Source organism: Carcharhinus amblyrhynchos, chromosome 21 (genome assembly GCF_965287045.1).
Source record: "Carcharhinus amblyrhynchos chromosome 21, sCarAmb.v2.hapA, whole genome shotgun sequence".
Taxonomy (NCBI): Eukaryota; Metazoa; Chordata; class Chondrichthyes; order Carcharhiniformes; family Carcharhinidae; genus Carcharhinus; species Carcharhinus amblyrhynchos.
The window spans coordinates 50,264,946-50,286,027 of NC_137344.1; the positions used below are offsets into that span (position 1 = coordinate 50,264,946).

Consider the following 21,082-nt stretch of genomic DNA (forward strand, 5'->3'; position numbering starts at 1 on the left):
ACACCAAGGTTTTGCACTTTGCAAACTTTGAATTAAACCTTTTGAGAGATACTCATCAAATAATACCAGTTACTCTAGGGCCTTACTCCCTGGTCCTTGTTGCAACAGACTACAACCCTACAAACTATAAACCAGACATCACCTTAGGAGCTCCAAACTAGCGCAGCGCTCTTAGTCTCACTCTTTCTCACACTCTTTTATCTCCCAGCTCCTCTGGCATTTAACCTCGTACTCTTCTAACTTTAGATCTTTGGAAGTGACCCCTGTGCCTCTCACTGACCCCAGCCTGGTGGTCCTGATCACAAACTCCAATGTACGACACACCCTGACAGGGAGCGAGTACCCAACTCGGCGCAAGCAATGCATGGAGGCTGCAAAGGTGCTCAAGAAAGAGAGTCTCCGAGATGCTTCTATGATGGATTTGAAGGGTGAGTATTAGCTTGTTTTAATGGTTTTGGTGTGGGGCATATAGATACTGTGGCTGCAGGAGCAGATCAGATGGGGAGAATTCTGTGGTGAGTAACTTACTTCCTGACTTCCCAAAGCCTGTCCAGCAACTCAAGGCACAGGTCAGGAGTGTGATGGAATACACTCCATTTGCCTGAATGAGTGCTGCTCCAGAGCTCGGGGTGACACTGTGGCACAGTGGTTAGCACTGCTGCCTCACGGCACCAGGAACCCAGGTTTGATCCCCAGCTTGGGTCATTGTGTATGTGGAGTTTGTACATTCTCCCGCTGTGTGCATGGGTTTCCTCCGGGTGCTCCAGTTTCCCCCCACAGCCCAAAGATGTGCAGGCTAGGTGAATGGGCCATGCTAAATTGCCCCTTAGTGTCAGGGGGACTAGCTACAGTAAATGCAAGGGGTTATGGAGATAGCGCCTGAGTGGGATTGTGGTTTGTGCAGACTCGATAGGCCGAATGATCGCCTTCTGCGCTATAGGATTCTATGAACACTCAAGAAGCTCAACATCATCCAAAACAAAGTAGCCCTGTTTGATTGGCACCCCATCCACCACCTTCAATATTCACTCCCTCCACAATGGCAACCATGTGTACCATCTACACAATGCACTACAGCAACTCATAAAGGCACCTTCGATAGCACCTTCCAGACCCATGACCGCTACCACCTAGAGAAGTATAAGGGCTATAGATGCATGTGAACACAACTGTCTGCAAGTTTCCCTTGAGCCATACCCTGATTTGGAAATATCTTCAATCCTTCGCATTCGCTGGGTCAAAATTCTGAAACTGCGTCCCTAACAGCACAGTGGGTGTTCCTTCAATCCGTGGACAGCAGTAGATCAAAAAGGCAGCTCATTACCACCTTCTGAATTGCATTTGGGGATAACAATAAATGCTGGTATAGCAGCAATGTCTGCATCCCGTGAACAAGTGTTTAAGAAGTTGGAGAAGGCATCTCACTGATGAGAGAAAAAGGAGTACTGTGAGGGGTTGGTTTAAAAAGGGTGGGATGTGTTCCATTGTTCTGATTTGATTTATTATTATCACATATTTAGTATTTAATGAAAAGTATTGTTTCTTGTGTACTATACAGATGAAGCATACTGTTCATAGAGAAGGAAACGAGAGTGCAGAATGTAGTGTTACAGTCATAGCTAGGATGTAGAGAAAGCTCACTTTAATGCGAGGTAGGTACATTCAAAAGTCTGATGGCAGTAGGGAAGAAGCAGTTCTTGAGTCAGTTAGTACATGACATCAGACTTTTGTATCCTTTCCCTAATGGAAGAAGGCAGAGGAGAGAATGTCTAAGGTGTGTGGGTTCCTTAATTATTCCTTAATTGGCTGCTTTTCTGAGGCAGCGGGAAGTGTCAACCAAGTCAACGGGTAGGAGATTGATTTGCGTGTTGGATTGGGCTATATCCATGACCCTTTATAGTTTCTTGTGGTCTTGAGTAGAGCAGGAGCCATACCAAGCTGTGATACAATAAAAAAAATGCTTTCTATGAAGCACCTGTAAAAGTTGGTGAGAATCATAGCAGATATGCCAAATTTCCTTAGTCCTCTGAGAAAGTAGAGGCATTGGTGGACTTTCTGAACTATAGTGTCAGCATGGGGGGGCCAGGACAGATTGTTGGTGATCTGGGCACCTAAGAACTTGAAGCTCTTGATCATTTCTACATTGTCCCCATTGATTTAGACAGGGCATGTTCTCCACTATGCTTCCTGAAGCTGATGACAATCTCCTTCATTTTCTTGACATTGAGGGAGAGATTATTGTCATCATACCTGTTCACTACATTCTCTATCTCTTTCCTGTTCTCCATCTCGTCTTTCTTTGAGATCCAACCCACTATGGTTGTGTCATCAGCAAACTTGAGCATCGAGTTGAAGTGGAATTTGGCCACACGGTCATTGGTACATAAAGAGTGCAGTAGGAGGCTGAGAACACAGCTTTGTGGAGCACCGGTGCTGAGGATGATCATGGAGGAGGTGTTGTTGCCTATCCTTACTGATTATGGGTTAGGAAGTTCAGGGTCCAGTCGCAGAGGGAGGAGCCGAGGCCCAGGCCGGAGTTTGGAGATGAGTTTTGTAGGAATAATAGTGTTGAAGGCTGAGCTGTAATCTATGAATAGGTGCCTTTGTTATCTAAGTCTTCCAGGGTTGAGTGCAGGTCCAGGGAGATAGCGTCTGCTGTAGACATGTTTTGACAGTAGGTGAACTGTAGTGGATTCAGGCTGTCTGGAACGCTGGAGTTTGATTTGTGCCATGACTAATCTTTCAAAGCATTTCATAATGATGGCTATCAGAGCCACAGGACGATAGTCATTAAGGCATGCTGCTTGGCTTTTCTTTGGTACCGGGATGATGGTCGTCTTCTTGAAGCAGACAGGGACTTCAGATTGGTGTAAAGAGAGGTTGAAGATGTTTACGAATGCCCCTGCCGGCTGATCCACGCAGGATCTGAGTGCTTGTCCGGATACCCCATCTGGGCCAGTCACTTTTCAGGGGTTGACCTTCGAGAAGGTTGCTCTGACGTCTGCATTGGTGACTGGGAAGGTACAGGTGTGTGGGTGAGGTAGTGACATACTCAATGGTGCAGAGAGGGAGTGACTCATAAGATACACAATTGTATACGAGGCCAGGTATCTAGATGGATGGAGAACTGGCTTGCTAGGAGGAGACAGAGAGTATTAGTGGAGGGGTCCTTTTCTAGCTGGAGGTCTGTCACTAGTGGTGTGCCGCAGGGCTCAGTACTGGGACCTCTTTTTGTAGTATATATAATTGACTTGGAAGAGGGAGTAGGTGGTGTGATCAGCAAATTTGCAGATGACAGTAAGATGGCTGGATTGGCGGGCAGTGAGGAGCAGTGTCTGGCAATGCAATGGGATATTGATAGGCTGGTATATTGGGCAGATATATGGCAAGTGGAGTTTAATCCGGATAAATGTGAGGTGATGCATTTTGGCCGGAATAATGTAGGGGGGAGTTATATGATAAAGGGTAAGCCCATAAGGAGTATAGAAACGCAGCGAGACCTGGGGGTGCAAGTGCACAAGTCTTTGAAGGTGGCAGTACAAGTAGAGAAGGTTGTGAAGAAAGCCTATGGTATGTTAGCCTTTATAGGAAGGGGTATAGAATATAAGAGCTGGAGTCTAATGTTGCAGTTGTATAGAACGTTGGTTAGGCCGCATTTAGAGTACTGCGTCCAGTTCTGGTCGCCTTTCTACCGGAAGGACGTGGAGACTCTGGAGAGAGTGCAGAGGAGGTTTACCAGGATGTTGCCTGGTATGGAAGGACTGGGTTATGAGGAAAGATTGAGCAAATTGGGGCTGTTTTCCCTTGAAAGATGGCGACCGAGGGGGGATCTAATAGAGGTATATAAGATTATGAAGGGTATAGATAAACAGAGGTAAGCTATTTCCTATGTTAGAGACACACAGTACGAGGGGCTATAGGCTTAAGGTGAGGGGGGAGAGGTATAACACAGAAATATCTGTGGGAGATTTTTCACACAGAGGGTAGTGGGGCTATGGAATGCTCTGCCAAGTAAGGTGGTGGAAGCAGGCACGCTGGAGTTGTTTAAGAGTAACTTAGACAGGCACATGAGTGGGTTGGAGATGGGAGGATATAGGAGATTGTTTTAAATAAAGTTCATCAGCAGTGGGACATCCCTGGTAATGTGAAAGGATGTGGTATGATGATAATTTTTTTTTCTCTTTTAATTCACAGGTTTTAAGTCGGTCCGCCTTGTTGTCCAACGAGGGGCATACACGCGATGGGTCTTACTTGGGCTGCTCTTGAATGTTCGAGATTGGCCTAGTGCTTCATGTTGTTAGTGTGTGCTTAAACTGGACCAGATGCTGGGCAACACGACAGCTCAGTGACTATCACTGTTTGCTGTGCAGACACATGGATTTGGGCCAGTGTCTGTGGGAGTTTGCACATTCTCCCCGTGCTTGCGTGGGTTTTCTCCAGGTGCTCCGGTTTCCTCCCACACCCGAAAGATGCGCTCTTAGGCTGATTGGAAGTAATAAATTGTCCCTAAGTTAGTTTCCCTCCATGTGGATTGCCATAAAAACAATAGATAAGGGTCATGGGTGGAGGGGGGGGGACTGGTAATATTAAAATGGTGGTGCGGGCTCATTGGGCCGAAGGGCCTGTTTCCCAGGCTGTTTTTGTTCTTTGCTTCACCTGAGCTAGGAATTTCTCTGCCTCTGAAATTATTTGGCTGTAAAGTACTTTGGGACTTGCTGACGTTGTGAAAGGCACACTCTAAATGCAAGTCTTTCCTTTTGGATTTGCACTCACTAATCACCAGAATTTTACTGCCCTGCTCGCCACAGCAATCAGTGTGGGTGAGGGGCAGACCATGGAGAGGTCCGCTGACCTGGGTGGGATTTTTTCGTTTCAGGATAAGCGAGGCTGTAAAATCCCACCCATTGTGGTTAGGATTTTAGCTGCCAATTCACATTTACCTCTCTCCATATTTTCATGTTTCTTTAGCTGTACCTCCCACAACTTTCCACCATTGATTCCAAGTCACATTCTGTCCTGATTTGAAATGTATTATTTAATGCTGGGTCAAAATCCTGGAGCTCCCATCCTAGTAACACTGAGAGCCCCTTTGCTGCGTGATCTTCAGCGGTTCAAGAAGGCAGCTCACCACCACCTACTCAAAAGCAAGGTTGAGGGTGTTGCCAGTGACCTCCACATCTCATCAGCTAATTTTTTTAAAAAACTCACCATTAACCAGAATCAAACTTATTCCTTGTCATTTGTCTCTGGCCCTGAGAGTGTCCTTTGGTTGTCTGACTGAGTGCCACACAGTACACCCCATTTGCTTCACTGGGTCTGTGCTCCATAACCTTCTCTTTTCTTCCTTTCCCCATTTGTTATAATGCTGTCTTTTCCCTTGAGTGTTTGTTTATTTGATTAATTCCTGAAACCACTGGCTGATGTAGCCTCAATACCCAATTGTGGCAAAGCATTCGGGATTCTTGTAACCCTGGTTAAAGGGCAGCTGGAATGGGAAGAAAGCCTGTCATGTAGCACCTTTCACATTCTCAAGATGCCCCAAAGTGCATCACAATCAACAAATCGCTTTTGAAACATACTCAGTATTGTTTTGTGGCCGTATGTGGCAGCCAGTGTGCAGGCACTGATATCCCACAGTCAGCGGATTTCATTTGATGGTGGTGATTGGGATTGTAGACAATAATCACCTGAATCCTTCCCTGTAACAATTTGACTAAATTTTTTTATGTAAATGCTTTCTGAATGTTGAAATGTTTTGTTAGATGCCTTACTGTTTCCTGATTTCCAAAGGAAATGAGCACAGCATTCTGGTTATGGGAGCTTGCTGTGCACAATGTGAACATCACATTTCTTAGATAACAAAGCTTCATGTGCATTTTATTGGCTATAAAGTGTCTTGGAACATCCTGACAATTGTTGAAAAATGCTGCAGAAATATTCTCTTGTTCCTTCTTCCTTGTAATCAGTTTCTATCTCTTGTGCCACCCACTCTGTCACACCCTTATTCCTTGCTTGTGGTCTCTATCTTCATATCCCTTCACTGCTCACACTCCTCCCTCTCTTGTGCTCTCTTCTCCACTCATGCTTTCGCCACCCCCCCCCCCCCCCCATTCATTTTCTGACTCTCATCTACAGCGGCAGAGGCACATCTGGATCCAGAAGTGTATTGCAGGGCTCGTCATGTGATCAGTGAAATCAAACGGACGACTGATGCGGCCAAAGCTCTGTCGTGCAGAGATTACCAGGAATTTGGGAAGCTAATGGTGCAAAGCCACAATTCACTGAGGTAAATTAGAATGATGGTGCGGAGATGGGGGAGAATGGGAGTGTGAGATGAAGGATACCAACACTGATACAGATATGAAAAATAGCAACCTATTTATTTTAATCTTCTGTCATATACTTTTTGATGCTGTGAATGAATTTCTAACAGCTCCCATCAGTACTGTCGCCAGCAAAGGACCTGTACCCATCGGTACTATGACAGTGACAGACCTGTCCCCACCCATACTGTATCCCAGTGTTTTACAATGACACCTGTACCCACCAGTACTGTACCCCAGTGTTATACAGTGACAGACCTGTCCCCATCAGTACTATATCCCAGTGTTATACAGTGACAGACCTGTACCCACCCATACTGTATCCCAGTGTTATACAATGACTCCTGTACCCACCAGTACTGTACCCCAGTGTTATACAGTGACAGACCTGTCCCCACCAGTACTGTACCCCAGTGTTATACAGTGACAGACCCGTCCCCACCAGTACTGTGCCTCAGTGTTATACAGTGACAGACCTGTATCCACCAGTACTGTACCCCAGTGTTACACAGTGATAGACCTGTACCTACCAGTAACGTATCCCAGTGTTATACAGTGACAGACCCGTCCCCACCAGTACTGTGCCTCAGTGTTATACAGTGACAGACCTGTATCCACCAGTACTGTACCCCAGTGTTATACAGTGACAGACCTGTCCCCACCAGTACTGTACCCCAGTGTTATACAGTGACAGACCCGTCCCCACCAGTACTGTGCCTCAGTGTTATACAGTGACAGACCTGTATCCACCAGTACTGTACCCCAGTGTTACACAGTGATAGACCTGTACCCACCAGTAATGTACCCCAGTGTTATACAGTGACAGACCCGTCCCCACCAGTACTGTGCCTCAGTGTTATACAGTGACAGACCTGTCTCCATCGATACTGTATTCATTGTAATACAGTGATAGGCCTATACCTAGTATACCTATAGGCCTAGTACTGTACTGGGCATTATTATTATTTTTCAATCCTGGAGTGTTTGGGAAACTGGGATATCTAATAGCAAGGCCAGCCATTTTTCACTGTGTTTGTGATAAAGGTCACCACAAGATATGAGAATTTCACCGCCATTTGCCAGTGACAGCAATTTGCACACCCAGTTCTGTGTTATACCCAGTGTCAATCCCAGTCCATTGTAAGCCTGGCATTTGATAGTGTGCTGCTGGTTTGATGCTGCTTTGAGTGTACAGCACTGCTGAGTGTTGAAGTTTCATATTCAGAATTAATACATAACTGTGTACATTTGGGACTGGACGTCTCCATGAGTCCATCATCATCAACTAATGACATTGGGCAATCCTATACATATGTCAGACCTTGACATAAATTATATTGGGAATCCAGGTTTAATCTGTGTGTGTGCCATGTGTGGCTTCACTTAGGCTGTTTTGAGAGGCGTACAATAGGCTTCTGCAGTCCCGGATTAGTGAGGGAAAAATCAGAGAGAATCGAGGATGAAGCTGCATGTGATTGTGGACGTGGGTGAGGGCTCGCCTGTCACAGTGACTGAGGATTGTCTTGGTACATTATCCGGGCATGGATACCAAGAATGGGGAAAATGTCAACTGTTGGCACCTCAGATTGATACTTTCAGGGTGGAAAGGGAAGAACATTGGAACAGGATGGTGCTTTCTTCTGTCACGTCCTTCTGTCTTACAGAGATGATTATGAGGTTAGCTGCCCAGAACTGGATGAGCTGGTTACTGCAGCGATGGATGGTGAGGGGGTCTACGGCAGTCGGATGACTGGAGGAGGTTTTGGTGGCTGTACGGTTACATTAGTAGATGCTGCAGCTGTGGAAAAAACAATCCAGAGGATTAAGGTAACAATCAAAATTGTTATTAAAAGCACAAACTCAAATAAAAACAGAAAATGCTGGATAAAATCAGCAGTCTGGCAACATCTGTGGAGAGAGGCAGAATGAATGTCTTGGGTCTAAATGACCCTTCTACAGAACTGGAGAAAGGTAGAAATATATAGAGTTATAGAGGTGGGGCAGGAGGGAAGGACAAGGATTGGTCAGAGCAAAGGAGATATTGACAAAATTGTCACAGCCATAAGACAATGGGGAGTGTTAATGGTGCTTTTAAGTGTGTTAATGATAGCAAAAGTTGAGATATCACAATGTGTTAATGGGAGTAAAGGAACAGCTAGGGACACATGGCCATGTGGGCAAGGGGTGACATTCTGTTGGGGCAGGCCAGGGAGCCGAAAAACAATTGACAACAGGAGGAGGGAGGGGTTTGGGTTAAGATGAAGGAGGAAATTCACAGTCTGCAGCTGTTAAACTCACTATTGAGTCCAGAACTTGACTAATTGGAAGTGTTGTTATTCAAGTTTGTATTGGGGATCATAGAATCCTTGAAGTGCAGAAAAAAGCCATTCAGTCTGTCAATCCTGTGCCGATAACAAATCCACCCAGGTCCTATTCCCGTAACTCCATGTATTTACCCTGCTAGTCTTCTCGACGCTAAACTTTTGCATGGCTAATCCGCCTAATCTGCACTCTTTTCGGACTGTGGGAGGAAACTGGAGCATCCGGCAGAAACTGGGAGAACATGTAAACTCCACACAGTCACCTAAGGTAGGAATCCAGCCAGGATCCCTGGCGTTTCAAGGCAGCAGTGCTAACCACTGTGCCACTGCAGCAGACAAAAGATGGATATGAGTCTAAGAGCAAGATGATGAGTTGAAATGGCAAGTATCTGGGAAGTCATGGTCTTGCTTGCTGACTGAACAAGGGTATTCCACAAAACAGTAAGACATCACAACACCAGGTTAAAGTCTAACAGATTTATTTGTGCTACCAAATAAACCTATTGGACTTTAACTTGGTGTTGTGAGACTTCTCACTGTGCCTACCCCAGTCCAACGTGGCATCTCCACATCACGTTCCACAAAACAGTCATCCAGTCTGTGTTTAATTTCCCCAATGTAGAGGAAACTTCTTTGGGAGCAGCAAATACAATAGATTAAATTGAGAGAAATGTGAGTGAAATGCTGCTTAAACAGAAAGGAGGGTTTGGAGCCTTGGACACTGAGGTAAAGGAGCAGGGGTTACACTTCCTGCGGTTGCATGGGAAGGTATTGTGGGAAGGAGATGAAGGGTTCGGGGCAGTGGAAGAGTGGACCAGGGTATCCTGGAGGGGACGTTCTCTGCAGAATGCTGACAGGGTGTAAGGGGAAGATGAGTTTGGTGGAATCATGCTGGAGTTGACAGAAATGACAGAGGATGATCCTTTGAATGCGGAGGCAGGTGAGGTAAAAGGTGAGGACATGAGGGTCTCTGTCCTGGTTCTGGGAGGGAGGGGAAGGGGTGAGGGCAGGGTGTGGGAAATGAGTCAGACATGGTTTGCACATGGTTAAGTGCTCTGTCAACCACAGTCTGGGGAATTCTTCATTGAGGAAAAAGGTAGCTATGCCCAAAGCGCTGTTTTTTAAAGTTTATCTCAGATTTCGGGCATCCGGGATATTTTGCTTTTATTTGAGACACTTGGTCAAGTTGTCCATTGGTTTCATAGAAACGTAGAAGATAGGAGCAGGAGAAGGCCACTAGGCTCTTTGAGCCTGCTCTGCCATTCATTACGATCATGGCTGATTGTCCAACTCAATAGCCTAGTCCTACTTTTTCTCCATAACCTTTGGTCCCAATCCCCCAAGTGCTTTATCATACATTCAATGTTTTGACATCAACTACTTCCTGTGGTAATGAATTCCACAGGCTCACCACTCTTTGCGTGAAGAAATGTCTCCTCACCTCTGTCCTAGATGGTCTACCCTGAATCCTCAGACTGTGACCTCTGGTTCTGGACTCCCCCGACATCTGGAACATCCTCCCTGCATCTGCCCTGTCTAGTCCTGTTAGAACAGAACATTTTGTCTCATAGATGCCTCCCCAAAATGAGATAATGCTTAATGAATCTTTTCTCTTGTCTTTCTAACCACCCTGGGACATGATTAATCCATTCTGGGAGTCTTCACTAACTTGAACTCCAATTTGAGACACTCTTTCATGTCAGAGTCCTGGAGTGCAATCATTGAATGGTGTATTATCGATCTGCTCTAGCTAACATTTTAACCACTGTCTGCTTGTTGTTGTCTGTTTGATCTTAAACAAGACCCTTGGGGTTTTTTGTCTAGTTCTTTTCCATTTACTGATCCTGCAGTATGAGAAGAGATTTTGCATCTGTTATGTCTCTCTCCTCGAGTCTCTTTTTGCCTCCAGTCTCCCCCTCATTTTTGTATGATCTAACCTTATTCTTGGCCCTCTGGTTTCCACTTCTGACAACAAATACTAATAAAAAGGACTATGGTTTCTGCTTATTTCCAGTCAAGTGGAGTGCATTGAGGCAGAGCACTTTAACGCTTTGGCTTATTCGATGCAAGTATCGACTTTCTAACCCGAAAGTTCTTCATAGAACATAAACTGCCATTTTTCATTAACAGGACAAGTACAGTGGAACTGCGACCTTCTACATCACTAAACCATCCAAGGGTGCCCACGTACTGAAACTGTGAGGACAGATTCTCACCATTCACCACCTCATCATAGACGCTTGCCAACTTCTGCCAAGGGAGCCATTTAATATTCAGCAAAACAACTCTCGCTTGATCCCTGCTTCTGAAAGAAAAATACTCAGCAACATGAGAGAGAACACATTCCTCGGAGAAATGGCTTGTCAATGTCTGATGTGTGCTGAGTGAAAAGAACTGAAACTATTCACTCCTGGATCCATTGTAACTCATTGCTTAGGAGCCCAATGCAACCATACTATAACTAATATACAGGAATAACCAGTCCTTAACCCAGGCCCTCCATGTTTATACTGTGTATTAGACTTTAGAACCAAGCTGGGAAAATGGAGCTGAGATATAGATCAACCATGATCTAATTGAATTCTGGGACAGGCATGAGCAGCTGAACATTCTGTTCCTGTTCCAATGTTCCTAACATTTTATACGAGTTGATGTTTCACAGTGCCTAATCCTAACATCACTGTGTGCAACAGCCTTTTGTGGGCAGGTTAAATGGGCTTTCTGTTTTGTGTTCTTTTACTGGCATGTGGGTTCACGGACGTCAGAACCTCTCCCTCTCCTATAATCTTATCCCTATGGCCATTCTTTCTGGGTGAGCTTAAAAGAAGAAAGTTTATTTATTAGTCACAAGTAGGCTTACATTAACACTGCAATGAAGTTAATGTGAAAATCCCCTAGTCGCTACACTGTGCCTGTTTAGGTACATTGAGAGAGAATTAGCATGCACCTAACCAGCATGTCTTTGGACTGTAGGAGGAAATTGGAGCACCCGGAGGAAGCCCATGCAGACACAGGGAGAACTTGCAGACTCCAAACAGACAGTCACTCAAACGGGAATTGAACCCGGGTCCCTGGCGCTGTGAGGCAGCAGTGCTAACCACTGTGCCACAATGCTGCCCCACTGTGAGCATTGGCAAGTTTAATACTGCACAGGACATTGCTTGATGCCTGTGCATGCTGGTTCCACCAGAGCGCACTATGGTGAGATTGGGCTCCGAATCTAGGACCCCGAGTAGTTTAGTATCACACCGGGCCATGCATTTACCTACTGAGGGAACCAAAAAAGCTTGAAACAAGAGGTGGTTGTGCGAACCATGGACATATGTATTAGGATGAGGCGAGCTGTTGCTTGTTGGTACCTGTCACAAGTTTTTTCTATTGCTTTTCAATGAAGTTTGGGGTACGTTTTATGCAACATCACAGTCAGCTATTGTCCGAGACATCCATCAGTCCTGAACAGCCATGAATCTAATTTTAACTTTATGGCCCACTTTGTCTTGACTCTTCCAGCAAAGGAAATAGTTGGTCGCTATCTACCCTATCAAATCCTTTAACATCTAAAACACCTTAATGAGATCAACTCTTCAAATTTTATACCTTTCACAGAATATTACAATCCGAGTCACACAAAAGAAAAACTGTTGTAAATGCTTAGTGCGATAATGTGTGTTGGTGGCCAAATTTAATTGCAGTTCCTTTTTGGGGCTACTCCCACTGAGCTCCTCTTTCTTCAGTTGCTGCTGTTCCTCTCGTTGAGTCTGAAAACTTTGCTGATAGACCATCGATTGAAGCATTATTGCTGCTGCTAAAATCTTGTTGACATTGATAGTGAAACAGTCACAGGTCTCTTTGTCATTTCAACCACAATAATCCCAATCCTGCTTTTGAGTTGGGGAATACCAGCAATTTGATTGTCTGGAATGCATACTTTGGCATTTTTTATTGAAACTATCTACTGTGATGGGATTCGAGCCAGGGATCTAGACCACTAGGACACAGGAGGGACCTAAGTATACGTATCTATCAGTATATACATATCACTTTTTAGGCCAGCCTCTATTGGGCTTCTCAAGATGATAGAGGACGATAGGGATGAAGAACACTTCCTCAGTGGAGACATGTTTTAGTATTAAGCTCAGATAGAACAGGAGTTAGTTGCAGAATAAAACTCTCTGCACTGGCACTATACATTGGGGATAATTGTCCAATTAGCAGGGGAGTTTCACATTTTCAGACTATAAACTAATGCTGCAAAAATTGTGCATGTGTCAATTCCTGATTTTGTGCTGATGGGTCAAGATTGATGAATATCAAAAAGACCATTTATCATGATAATCTTAGCCTCACAATAAATAAAGACTTGGATTTATAATAGCACATTTCAAAGCACTTCATAACTCAGTACATGGTTGGAGGGTAGTTACTGTTTTACTGTAGGAAACATAGTAGTCAGTTTCCAAAACAGTGTACTTATTGAGCTTGAGACTTATTGGGTGCCAGGAACAGTTATGCATGTACAAAGACCTCGTGCTGTATTTGCTGTGGTATATCTGTTTCCTCACACCATTTGGTGCCTTAGAAATAGGTGCAGCTCAATTGAATTTCCATGTCTCTGTCTTTTAGCATTGCAGAATTTAAGCCTTAATACTTTGTTTTAGAGATTGTCTTATGTGAGTTTAGAATCACCAGCATGTGGGAGTGCTTGAGTAATTGCAGAGAGAAATTAAGATGCATCTAATTTGTGCATTAAAGACTAATAGTGACTTAGTGTGCTATAGTTGACAATTAATTCTTGTTTTAATGGACAATAATCAAGATTTATTAACTGCATGGCATTCAGTTATACTTTGCTAATATAGTTCAGAAAATCATAGGTTGGTTACAGTACAGAAAGAGGCTTTTAGGCTCATTGCCTCTACGTCGACTCTCTGCAACAGAAACTTGTCAAGTCCCACTCCCCTAACCTTTTCCCATAGCCTTGGAAATATTTTCTCTTCAGCTCCTTCCACACAACCACTTAAGCAATATTTGTATTGCAAATCATTAATTTTAGGCATTTGTTGAAGCTCGCAAATCAGCCATGAACCTGGAGATATATCTCCTGCTCTTCTACAAATGATCACAGGATTTTTTGCATCTACCTGAAGACAGACAGGATCTCTGATAGACAACCTCTATCAGTAATGCCCTGGGGAGTCAGCCTGGACTTCCTGCTGAAGCCCATGGAATGGGACTTTGAGTCAGAAGTTGTGTTCAAAGGCAAGTTTGCTAACTGCTGAGTGACGGCAGGCACCTGTTGGAAGAAAGAAGTGGCTGAAAAGGCTGGTAGCTGAGACTGAAGCAATGATCTTCGGTCCCTGCTACAAACCCCATCCTCTGGCACTGACTCCATCTGCCTGAGGCTTAACCTGTTTGCAATCTTGGTATCAGATTTGATCTGTGATGTCCATTGGATCACACAACCATGCCATAATTAAGACCACCTATTTCCCTGCTCATGCCAAATCCCATCATCTCTCAGATCATTGTTTATGTTTTAATTCCATCCTTGTTTTCAAATCCCTCTATGGCCTTATCCCCCTCCCTACCTCGCTAATCTCTCGTTCCACAGCCAGCGTCCCCTGCAAGCTGTGCAGGTGCATGGCCTTGCAAGGAGTAAACGGGCCACACACAAGGAACAGTTCCTTTAAGATAAACATATGAATGGCACATGTTAATCTTAAAGGGATTGTACAGTGAAACAAATGGGGAGCACACAGCAAAGGGGAATTAGAGGCAATGTTTCCCACAACTCTCCGACATAGCTGTTCCTGTATTCTGGTCTCGAGTATCTTCACCGTTGTTGGCCATACCTTCAGCTGTTTAGGCCCTGAACTCTGGAATTGCCATACTATACCTCTCAACCTCTATTTTTTCATTTGAAATGCTCCATTGTGCCCATGTTTCAGAGCACTTTTACCCATCTGTCTTAAAATTGCCTTACATTGTGTCAAATTGTGTTCCTATCAAGTGCTTTGGGATGTTTAATTTTATTAAAGGTGTATAAAGTTAAATGTTGTAATTTATCTTAATTGCAAATTTTACATTAGTGTATGCACTTGTCAATTGAGGACATTCTATATACCTGCTAAAGCTTTACATAAGAACATAAGAACATAAGAAATAGGAGCAGGAGTAGGCCATCTGGCCCTTCGAGCCTGCCCCGCCATTCAATAAGATCATGGCTGATCTGTCGTGGCTCAGTTCCACTTTCCCGCCCTCTCCCCATAACCCTTAATCCCCTCTCTTATCAAAAACCCATCAACCCGCTTCTTAAAAATATTTAGCGAGGCAGCCTCCACCACTTCAACGGGCAGAGAATTCCAGAGATTTACCACCCTTTGAGTGAAGAAGTTCCTCCTCAACTCCGTTCTGAACCGCCCCCCCTTTATCTTGAGGCTGTGCCCCCTAGTCCTGTCAGGTAAGTGAATCAAAGGTTTGTGGAGCTACAGACCAGCCATGATTTAATTAAATGTTGGAGCAAGATTACAGGGCTGAATTTTCATAGAAACTCCAGTACCTCTTTATCCTGCAAATATTTGTGCAGCTCATAGGAAGTGTAACATTGCCACATTGGAACACTTGCTACCCTTTTGTAAAGAGTTCCAGAGAAGCAGATGTACGAGAAGCTTTGCTGCTGGTATTCAGGTTGGATCTGTTGAATTGATACTGTATGCTGGGTTTAACAGCAATTCCTGTTTGTTTTCTAAAACAAAAAACCCTGAGATGCAGGGAAAGTTGTGCAGAAAAATAGAAATAATTGAGACCAATCTATTTGAGAGTAATATATTAAGTACAGAAGAACCATTTCATTACATGTACAAAAACCCATACCAGTGTTTACAAGAAGGGTACACTGGCCAAGCCTCATGCAGAACAATCTAAGACCATTTCCAACCTCAGTTTTTCCATTTTCATTTAATTTCGTGTCAGCCCTCTTTGGACAGTGCTGACTGGTGGCTGGTACTCAAGGGTGCATTGGCCCAAGTGATCTGTCTTTGGTCATTTCCTGGAATCTTCAGTATACACGGGATAGCACACAGCAGCAGAGTCATCAGCTGATCCCTCCCTTGCTCCAGTGTATAGACTGTAGCTCTTACTGTCAGCAGGGCTGCCTCAGCTGAGATAGGGAATTAAATCTAGGCTCTGTACAACACAACCGTAACTAAACGAGATAGCTGCAGTGTGGGACAGTTAAATGCTATGGCATTTGGATAGTGTACAGTATTACTGTAGGAAGCTTCCAAAAAATATAACCTCAAAATTAAAATATAAATACATGTGTAGTATCTAAAATAAAATTAAGAGCTACTGTGGTATTTTGGTCGCATGGTTTAAAAGATTGCAAAGTAGTTGAGAGGCAGTGCAGTAGATTTGGTATGTTTCTATCCAATATGGAGGATACAAGAAGCAGGAGATGCAGTTCAGCACCTGAGTGAGCAGGTAAGATACCAAAACTGGAAGACGCTTTCTTGGTCAAGAAGCTCAATCACTGCAGGTGCAGCACGTTCTGGGTAAATTCCTAAAACACAAACCTTCATTCACTCTGAATCCTGATGCATAGGACAAGTATCTTTGCGGTAATTGGAGTTACTGGAGCTGACTCTGGACACATCCAGAGTTTACCAGTGATGAATGTTCTGAGAGTTTTGGAAACCTTCTACCCAAGTAAGAATTCAGCACCAGAAGTGGGATGTGTCAGCAGTGTTTGTCAAGATTTATGTAAATGAAATGAAAACAATGGGGAAACATGGGAGTGCATACAGGTTCAACAAATGTGGCCCTCATAACCAGAAAGCACTAAGTTGCATCTAAAGAATGCAGTAAATCACACCTTTTAGATTACTGTTGCTGTAAACATAAAGACCCTAGGATTGCTCTCACCCACGGAACAGAATTACTCATCGCAACTTGAAGTGATTATGCATTGAAAAATTTCTATACATTCTATAAGAATTATTTACTTATACCAGGATGGAAAAATAAGTACAATGAATGTTTGTGTTGGATACCTATGATCCAAAGTGTGAAACAAGTGGTGTAATGGCCAAGGGAGGTTTCTGCTGGTGATGACAAGCCCCCTGTTCTGTAACTATAGAAAGAATGGACAAAGAATACAAGAATCTCCCATCTCCCAGGATGTTTGCATCCTGGGGTGAACAGTGTCCAGGACAAATCAAATGATTTGAGAGAGTAGTAAAGTTTAGGCACAACATTTGGACAGATTTCAAGATAAGGTGAATGCAGAGTCTCTGTTGATTAAAGCTCTTCAACGCACCAGGAAACATTACAGTGATATTGTAACAATGCTTAGCAATGCCAACCCAATGTACAAACAGGAGCAAGTAGCCTTTAACATGGGCAGGTACAAAGGCTTTATACAAGCTGAGAGGCAGACAGATTGGGGCTGCTTCAAAGATCACACTCATTGTTGAACAACACGAGTCAGTATTGAGAACAGAACTTGGTGGGAGCTGCTCCGTGGATCAGGCCTCATAGAACTTCCTTTCCATCTGTTTGGTGATTGTTGAGCCTGTCGTCATTGTTCGAGTGATCTGTTGAGTGATTGACGTTCCCGCTTCCATTCGTTGTGTCATAACCATCATTCCCTCTGGAACCAAACCCAATTAATTAGCGTTTCAGAGCACAGCTGGAGACTAGACATTCAATATCGGTAAAGTGACTGAGCCGAGGAAAAGGGCACTGCATGGGCCAGAGTATTACCCAGTTCGGTATCACTCCTGGTTTGGTACCGCACCCAGCAGGGTACAGTTCCCAGCTCGGTACCGCACCCAGCAGGGTACCGTTCCCAGCTCGGTATTGCTCGGTTTAGTACCAGGCTGAGTGTTGCAGCAGATCGTGTACTGCCGCAGACCAGGTGCTTTTATTTACTTGGCCAGCTGAGAATTTGGTTTTGATAATGTTTGGGTGATTACAATAAATGTGGTCAGGACGTACCTGAGAACATGGGGTCAATGGCAGTATCCAGCAAGCTAGTTTGTGTGTTCATGTTTCCAGGTATTGTATATCCCTCGTGTCTCATTACCATCTGCTTATTGTACTCGGAGAAGTTTGCTAGGGAACAAAGAGGAAAATATGGCCATTACAACATGAGGCAAGAGCACTGTAAACTATCGATATCCTTCATGGTACTCTGCATAATCAACTGTTTAAATTCATTAATGGGATGTGGGCTTCGCTGGCTAGGCCAGCATTCATTCCGCACCAACTATTCACCATTTTCCTTCCCTCACTATTTTTCTTCTCATATCCCTCAGTCTCACCAATTATCTCTTGACAATACATAAACTCTCCAGTACATTGTTCTCATCTGACAGCTTAAACTTACTTTGGGTGAAAAGTGTTTCCCACAATTCCCCATTTGATACCCTATTTTCCAATTTTTAATCATTATCTCTATCGTTTCAATAACTGTCGTCTCAAGAACTGAACACAGTACAAAGCCTCTAATGCTGTATACCTATATGGGAGTGTAAGACATCCCAATTAACATTGTTTTGTTTTGACAAAATTTATTCTGTAGCTACTGGTTTTCTGATTTGCATAGCTGTATTCGCTTTAACATCATTCACATTCTGGGCCCCCTGCTGCACTCTGGCTCAGCCACAGCCATGCTATCTGCCACTGCTACCAGTAGAGGCCAAGGCTGTAGGGAAAGAGCGAAGCCTGAGATACAGGAACAAGATTACAGGGCTCTTACTCAACCCACACCCCTACCCCTTCTTTCCCAACCATCCCTTGTGCAACCTTCAGCTTAATCAGTGGCCCAAACCAGAGGCATATCCCCCTGTAGACTGTCAGGAAAGGGTCCAGGCTCCCTGTCCAGGTGCAGTTTTGGAGTGGTTTTTGGCCAGAATGTAAAAATAGAGAATGACAGAAGGGGACTAGGACAGGTTGTTTGTGATCTGGACACCTAAAAACTTGAAGCTCTCGACCCTTTGTACTTCGTCCCATTGATGTAGACGGGCATGTTCTCCTTTATGCTTCCTGAAGTCGATGACAATCTCCTTCATTTTGTTGACATTGAAGATTAAGGAAATTTGGCATGTCAGCTATGACTCTCACCAATTTTAGATTCTTTCTAGTTGTACCACAACTTTGTATGGCTCCTGCTCTGCGCATTGACGGTAGCACAGTGGTTAGCACTGCTGCTTCACAGCGCCATGGACCCAGGATCGACTCCCGGCCTGGATCACCGCCTGTATGGAGTTTGCACGTTCTCCATGTGTCTGCATGGGTTACCTCCGGGTGCTCTGGTACCCTCCCATATTCTGAAAGGCGAGCTGGTTAGGTGCATTGACCTGAACAGGTGCTGGACTGTGGCAACTAGGGGAATTTCTCAGTAACTTCATTGCAGTGTTAATGTAGGCCTTATGACTAATAAATAAAGAAATTGACTCTGTCTACACTTCCCGCTGCCTCAGCAAAGCAGGCAGCATAATTAAGGACTCCACACACCCTGGACATTCTCTCTTCCACCTTCTTCCCGTCAGGAAAAAGATACAAAACTTTGAGGTCACGTACCAACTGACTCGAGAACAGCTTCTTCCCTGCTGCCATCAGATTTTGAATGGATTTACCTTGCATTAAGTTGCTCTTTCTCTACCCCCTAGCTGTAACACTACCTTCTGTGAACACTACATTCTATGGACAGTATGCTTTGTCTGTACAGCACGCAAGAAACAATACTTTTCACTATAAGCTGATACATGTGACAATAGTAAATCAAATTGAAAAAAGAATCAGAGTAGGAAAGACAAGAAGGGAGAGACAAGAAGCTGTGCTATTTGGGAATTGTTTGGATGATTTAGCGTTATATTAATTTGGATTTATACAGCATTTCTGTTATACTCAGTGATACATTTTACTTTGCAAGTTATTCCAGCCAGGCATGTATAGTGTTGCACATGTAAGGTGTAGTATTGCAACTTTGGATTTTCCTTGTCCAGAAAAACCAATGTTAAAGGGGCCAAACTCCAGCTTTAACATTAATTCCCATGTTTTTGTTGTCTCACTTCCTGCATCTAGTGAAACACAAGGGAGACTTTCATCTGATTCCATAGTGAGTTTTTTCTGGAACAGATTGCTAGTCTGTCACCAGAGGTTTATAGGTTGAGGGGTGCCAAGCCGTATCCAGTGTGGCTGACCAGGAATGTCTACCATTCTTACTGCCAGCCTTTGGCACCTGTTGGAAAGATGTTGCAGATTGATACTCAACCTGTTTGGTCATATTATGATAGCACCTTTTCTGAGCAGTGAGTCCTGGGGTTGGACTCAAATCCAGAGCTTCTAGCGCAGAGGCACGGACACTACCCACTGTGCCACAAAACCATCTCCATTGGATCCTACAGGAACTCATGTTTCATTTAAAAATTGTTTCACTTAGATTCCAATTTTCAGGAATGCATCCACAACTTATTTGGAAAGATCAAAGTTCGGAGCGATGGTAGGTAGCTGGATGGGTATGTTGATCGATCAATCACCAATCAAACAGACTGGCTGCCCAAGGGTCTTGCTCTTTAAAGCAGTGACTAGAAGACCAAGTTGGAGTGTTAGGGCTAGTTGTATGTTTGTGATGTTTATCGTTACCAGCTAATCCCTTACTTACTGTGCTGCCTCCTACCTCCATCCTGTGACTCGATGGTGATGATCCCTTCACGCTCTGGACCAAAACCTTGTGTTGTCCTTGCTTGAACCTTGAACTTATATGGGATATTTTCACTGAGGTGAGGTACCATCAGAGTCATCTCTGCATCGTCACCCTCCACTTGATAAGTCTTGATCTCATCTGTTGGAGGAATTGAGGTACAGTGTAGGATAAGTTGATGAGGTGTTGTTGCTGACTACAGTTTTAGTAATACCTATGGAAGGGGTGTAGGAATCACAGGAACAGACTAAGGAGATCGCATCAAATAATACCTACAGGAACATACTGGAGTCACAAAATGACACAAGACTATCTGCTTTTAAACTAAAGTCTGTTTCTCTAGGTGTGACATGAATTGGAAATTGTTACAAGGAAGGAGACAGATTGTACGGATAAAGGATGCAGACTCTATTGGACGATGTGATAAATGGTATTCCTCAGGGATCTGTTCTGAGGGATCAGTTTTACATCTTTTTTTTGGATGAAGGAATAGAGATTTAGATATTTGTTTGCTTGCAATGTTAAGTTAGTTGAAGCATCACATTGTGTGGATGGAGGCAAAAAAATTACAAAAAGAGATAGACAGACAGATTATGCAAGTAGGCGAAACTATGGAGGATAGAGTTCCTCATGAGACGTGAGCTCCTCTGCTTTTTATCCAAGAAAAACAAGTTGGAATCCTTTTTTAATGACTAGTTACTTGGATAAGTGAAGGAGCAGAGACTTGAGGT

At 43.9% G+C, this 21,082-nt stretch overlaps 2 protein-coding genes across 4 annotated transcripts in view; one reads left to right on the forward strand and one right to left on the reverse strand.

Annotated features, from left to right (window-relative positions):
* The window catches only part of galk1 (galactokinase 1), a 32,258-nt gene extending 17,544 nt beyond the window's left edge, over positions 1-14,714 (forward strand). Inside the window, exons 5-8 of the mRNA XM_080209144.1 lie at positions 247-428; positions 6,136-6,286; positions 7,988-8,150; positions 10,775-14,714. Coding sequence (XP_080065270.1) covers positions 247-428; positions 6,136-6,286; positions 7,988-8,150; positions 10,775-10,846 — 568 coding nt within the window. The 3' untranslated portion in view covers positions 10,847-14,714. The remainder of the gene's footprint in view (positions 1-246; positions 429-6,135; positions 6,287-7,987; positions 8,151-10,774) is intronic.
* Positions 14,715-15,452: 738 nt separating this feature from the next.
* The window catches only part of itgb4 (integrin, beta 4), a 116,856-nt gene continuing 111,226 nt past the window's right edge, over positions 15,453-21,082 (reverse strand). For 2 of the 3 annotated variants that reach the window (XM_080209145.1, XM_080209147.1), the window contains exons 38-40: positions 20,313-20,492; positions 17,642-17,758; positions 15,453-17,294 (exon numbers count right to left, since the gene is read on the reverse strand). In XM_080209145.1, the coding sequence (XP_080065271.1) occupies positions 17,170-17,294; positions 17,642-17,758; positions 20,313-20,492 (422 nt within the window). In that variant the 3' untranslated portion in view covers positions 15,453-17,169. The remainder of the gene's footprint in view (positions 17,295-17,641; positions 17,759-20,312; positions 20,493-21,082) is intronic. The other variant, XM_080209146.1, reaches the window with a different exon arrangement.